Source organism: Benincasa hispida, chromosome 6 (genome assembly GCF_009727055.1).
Source record: "Benincasa hispida cultivar B227 chromosome 6, ASM972705v1, whole genome shotgun sequence".
In the NCBI taxonomy this organism is placed as follows: domain Eukaryota; kingdom Viridiplantae; phylum Streptophyta; class Magnoliopsida; order Cucurbitales; family Cucurbitaceae; genus Benincasa; species Benincasa hispida.
Genome location: NC_052354.1, coordinates 1300044 through 1305340, shown reverse-complemented (window position 1 = coordinate 1305340; position 5297 = coordinate 1300044). Strand labels below are relative to the sequence as shown.

The 5297-nt window shown below is 34.5% G+C and overlaps 1 protein-coding gene across 1 annotated transcript; it reads left to right on the top strand.

Moving 5' to 3' along the window:
* Positions 1–2292: 2292 nt before the first annotated feature.
* On the top strand, positions 2293–5297 carry LOC120080296 (probable inactive ATP-dependent zinc metalloprotease FTSHI 3, chloroplastic). The gene is made up of 4 exons (XM_039034926.1): positions 2293–3654; positions 4131–4454; positions 4552–4852; positions 4977–5297. The coding sequence occupies exons 1-4, from the start codon at positions 2563–2565 to the stop codon at positions 5174–5176; spliced, it is 1917 nt and encodes a 638-aa protein (XP_038890854.1). The 5' UTR covers positions 2293–2562; the 3' UTR covers positions 5177–5297.

Sequence of the window (5297 nt, the reverse complement as noted above, 5' to 3'; positions counted from 1 at the left end):
ACTATTATTAATGCATACAAACAGCTCGCCTTCAAAAGACTTCATATACATTATATGATCACATGCAAATAGTCATGACATAATATCTACAAGTAAAATATTTACAGTTGAACCCATTCACTAACAAAGCCTTGATTCCCCCTCAAAATATGTGTACATAAATATAGACCATCAACCTAAGGTCTTCTTAACTACCCGGGTCTTTCAGTGGCAAACAGCAGTAGGATCAACCTTGAGGAATCTGACCGCTACCTGGAAAAGGAGAACATAGAAAATCTGTGAGCTAATAGTCCAGTGAGTGACTATAAAATCATATTACATCATGCTTTATATTATTATAAACATGTAAATATATGGAGAAACATCTCAAGCAACTTCCTTTAAACATAAACATTAATAAACATTCTTAAACATCATTAAACCTTAGTTGGGAACGAGCATACATCGCTCTAGCACCCAACGTCTGTATTTGGCCAAGAGACCCATACTTCGGCCTCTCATTCAGAACTACCTACGTGCACGTAGAGTTTTCTAAGTACCATCAACACCTTAGGTACTATTACCTAGATATCTTCTCTGTGTCCTTCAGTATCGGGTTCTTTTCTAGCATCAAATCAAGCTTTAATAGTAAAACATTTACATCAAGAATCATTCTATCATAGCCTTTCTCCAGGGACGCATGCTTCATCATAGAAATTTACTTTTGTAATGAATTTACAATATACCTTGGCATGCGTTAAAACATATACAAGCTGGAGAAGAAACGTGAATATTAACTGTGAACAATTTGTATTGCTTTGTCCTAGGGCTAAAACCAACCCATAGCCGTGAATATCATCTTCTATTTGAGATTGAGTAATTTCCATAAACTCATTAGTCATTAGATTTAATATGCCTAGTCATAGAGTGTCAAGAGTATATTTACAAATATACAACAAAACATCACAGGAATTTATATTACAATTGTGACATTCGATCAATTACCGTCAAACCCAATTGAGGCAACAAATCTCATTGAATGATCGATATCGATACAATGTATCATGGGATTACATATATTAGTTGATCTATAACAAATGTAATTGTGGACTTTATCAGACATACATAGAATGAGAGCGTTTGGAAGAAAAAGAGTGATCTAAAATTACATCATTCCAAGTCTTACAAATGTAATTGGTGCTATGTTACATATTATCTTAACGAGATGATTATTTTGTTTGGTCTTTAATTAGGGTCTCCAATGGAGATGATTGCTTTAACAATATTTGTTGGAAGCCCTTCATTTATGTTTATAATAACCCTCTTCTTATTTTCTGGCTTCTCCATTGAACACATCTTATGGAGAGAGGTATGAGGATGTTATAATTTTGAAGAAGGGTAAAACCTCACATTTAAAGCCAACCATACCGCTTAATAAGGTAACAATCCATCTATAATTGGGGAAACAACCCTAAAATAAAATAAAAGTATATGGATTAGAAAGACAACTTTTTTTTTCTTTTAAATATTATTGGAAAAATAAGATAAGAAGAAGTATGGAGCTCACATAATGATTAGAATGTTGATGAACTTATTTATAGATTTAAGAAAATGTTTGGTACTTTCATGGTTATTGTGGAATAATATGTTTTTCCATATTATTATATTTATGTTAAGGTAACAATCCATCTATAATTGGGGAAACAAGCCTAAAATAAAATAAAAGTATATGTATTAGTAAGATAACTTTTTTTTCTTTTAAATTTTATTGGAAAAATTAAGGTAAGAAGAAGCATGGAGCTCACGGAATGATTAGGGTGTTAATGAACTTATTTATAGATTTAAGAAAAATGTTTGGTACCTTCATGGATATTGGGGAGTAATATGTGTTTACATATTATTATGCTTATGTTCTTATTATTATATATTTTTAGTAGAACAATTGTAGGCTTGAGGATCAAACCTCTCACCTCTAGAATGGAAGGTTACGTCAAATACGCTAAATTAAACTCACTTTGGTATCTTATGTTTTTATTTTTTAGCCATCAAAACATGTGTTACGCATTTCTATTTCCATATTTATATTATAAATATTATTGGTTTATTTTAAATATTAAAATTTTCTATATTTGTATTTTGTAGTTTCTCATTTTGCTCCACAATTTTACAATAATATTATCAATTTAGTTGGATTGCTTTCATTTGTTTTCTTTTTTTTTTTGTCCTATGCTTTTTAAATTTAAGCTTATAATTTTATTTTAAAATTTAGATATCGTTTCTTCCTAGATTTTTGTATTTCTTTAGTTTATGTTATTAAAATTTCATCCCTCTCTGTAAAGTCACTGCCCCCAATTCTGAGCCACATACCCGAAACCCAAATTCATCTTCTTCTTAATCTTAAACCTAAAATCTCACCAACTTTCTCCATGCCATCACAATCTCAAGCTTCCAAACCCCTGAAATCTCAGTCTTTTTCAACATTTCTGAGATACCATTTTCTTCTTTCTCCCTCATCTTTCTCCTCTGTTCTTCATTTCAGCTAATTCACTTCCCCTTTTACTTAATCCAGTTGAGATTATTTTCATGGCGGGTCTCTCTGTTATTTCCAATAATGGCTACTCTCGACGCTTTGGACCTCATATTGACACCAACAACTCTGTATTGAGGTATAAAAACTCTTGTGCTAATTCACTTTCTCTTCCTTCAATGGCCTTTCCTTCTACCTATAGAAATTCTCAATGCGAATTGCTCTCTAGTTTTAGATTTCGTATAATCGTAAATGGGCAATGGCGATTTTCCTTTTTAGAGTTTAGCAAGTTCTGTAAACCTTGGTGTGGATTCTCTTGTAACTGTAAACTTGGGTATTTGATGAATGATAAAATGCCTCATCTGGGTAGTAGAAGGAACAACAATTTGAGAAGAAATTTTAGTTTAAGATTACGTCCAAGGTTGAGATTGTTATCTAGAAGATTGAAAACTATTTCTGTTAGGTCAGCTCTGAATAATGTAGGGACATTTATTAGGAGGAATGTTAGAAAAGTGACCCTTTCTGCTTCAGTTTCTATTGTTTTGGGGCTTTTCTATTTGTTTCTGAAAATAACAGCAGTCCCACCTTCCAAGAATGTTCCATATTCAGATTTCATTACAAGTCTTCAGAATGGAACTGTCACCAACGTTTTACTCGAGGAGGGGTCTCGTCGTATATATTTTAATCAAAGTTTTATGGAGCCGATTCAAGGTTTGGATAGTAAACCATTAGCTGTAGCAGTAGACAGTTCTAATGGAAGTGATAAGGGAATGAATGATGAGTCAAGAACTGGTCAAGCCCCAAGAATGAATTTATTGACAAAAATTTCGAGAAGGAAAAGCCGTGTTGCGATTCCAGAGTGGCAATTCTCGACTAGGAAAGTAGATCATGATGAAAAGTTTCTGCTTGGTTTGATGAGAGAAAAGGGAACTACTTATAGTTCAGCACCTCAATCAGTTTTGATGTCGATGAGAACTACATTGATAACGATCATATCTCTATGGATTCCTTTAATTCCTCTCATGTGGCTTCTCTATCGTCAACTTTCTGCGTCGAATACAACTGCGAGAAAGCGCCAACCGAACAGCCCCATGGTTGGATTTGAAGATGTGGAAGGTGTCGATGGTGCTAAAGTGGAGCTAATGGAGGTAAGGTATTTAAAATTTTGTTCATACATCTGACAATCTTTCTTCTTTATCTACTAATTTAGCATGCCATTTTACGCGTTTGGTTTCAACGTAGGGGATTGAAAATTGATTTTCTGAAATGTTGTTCGCATTTTACTAGATGTTATTTGTTCTTTTTTTGAACTATTTTCTTCTAATTAATTGTAGGTTATAAGATCTTAGAATTTTTATGTTCTTGAACTTTGACTTGTTTTCCTGTACCATGAAAGTTGCTAATAAGTCCTACTGACTACCTGATAATGTCGACATTTAGATCTTTGAGGAGAGGCTGTATCTTTACAATAGAAAGTTTAGGAACTAAAGTAGAAATCGAGGTAAAACTTTAGGGATTAAAGTAGAAAGGGAATCAAAGACAAATATTTTCTTCAATATATATTTATATGTCAAGCAGTGAAGCAGTTGCTTTCTTTCTCTATTGACTAAATTTTTGGTCATAGGTAGTATCATGCCTTCAAGGAGCTATGAACTACCAAAAACTAGGAGCAAAGCTTCCTAGAGGTGTCCTGTTAGTAGGTCCTCCTGGAACAGGGAAAACGCTCCTTGCACGAGCTGTGGCAGGAGAAGCTGGGGTTCCGTTTTTCAGTGTGTCTGCCAGTGAATTTGTTGAAATGTTTGTTGGAAGAGGGGCAGCACGTATTAGAGACCTTTTTAATGTGGCAAGAAAATGTGCACCATCAATCGTATTCATCGATGAACTTGATGCGGTCGGAGGGAAACGGGGTAGAAGTTTCAATGATGAACGCGACCAAACATTAAACCAGGTAATCTCCATTTAGAATATGAATCACCTCGCTCTTTACTCAATTCTTTAAATTAAAAATTCCATGATCTAACTTTCATACTTTCTAATTACCATAGTTGTTGACCGAAATGGATGGATTTGAGTCGGATATGAAAGTGATTGTTATAGCAGCAACTAACAGACCCGAAGCATTGGATCCTGCCCTATGTAGACCAGGTAGATTCTCAAGAAAAGTTCTTGTAGGCGAGCCCGATGAAGAAGGAAGGAGAAAAATCTTGGCAGTACATTTAAGAGATGTTCCGCTCGAGGAAGACCTCAACTTAATCTGCAGTCTAGTAGCAGCACTCACACCTGGTTATGTAGGTGCTGATCTTGCAAATATCGTTAACGAAGCAGCGCTACTTGCTGCTCGTAGAGGTCAGTCGTCGTTGAAGTTATACACAAACTAATTACTTCCAGTTTTGACTTGGAAACAAAAACTGTTTTGAGTTTTTTGAGCAATCAGGGGCATCATTCGAGTTCTTTCTTCTCTATTTTGCAGGTGGCGAAACGATATGGAGGGAAGACCTGGTGGGAGCTATTGAAAGATCAAAATTTGGGATCAACAGCAGGCAACCGAGATCTAATACAATAAGCAATGAACTTGAAAGACTTTTTCCATGGATGACATCTCTAATGGGAAGAAATGACAAAAAAGTGGATCCATCACAAGGGCCATTAGGCTATCAAACTTTGATCTGATTGATATGATTTCAGATTGTGTCAAACATATATATTGTTCATACTTGCATCATCCATATTTGATACTGTAAATAAATTTACTGTCCCATTTTAATGTAGGTAGTATCAACAATTTTCATAA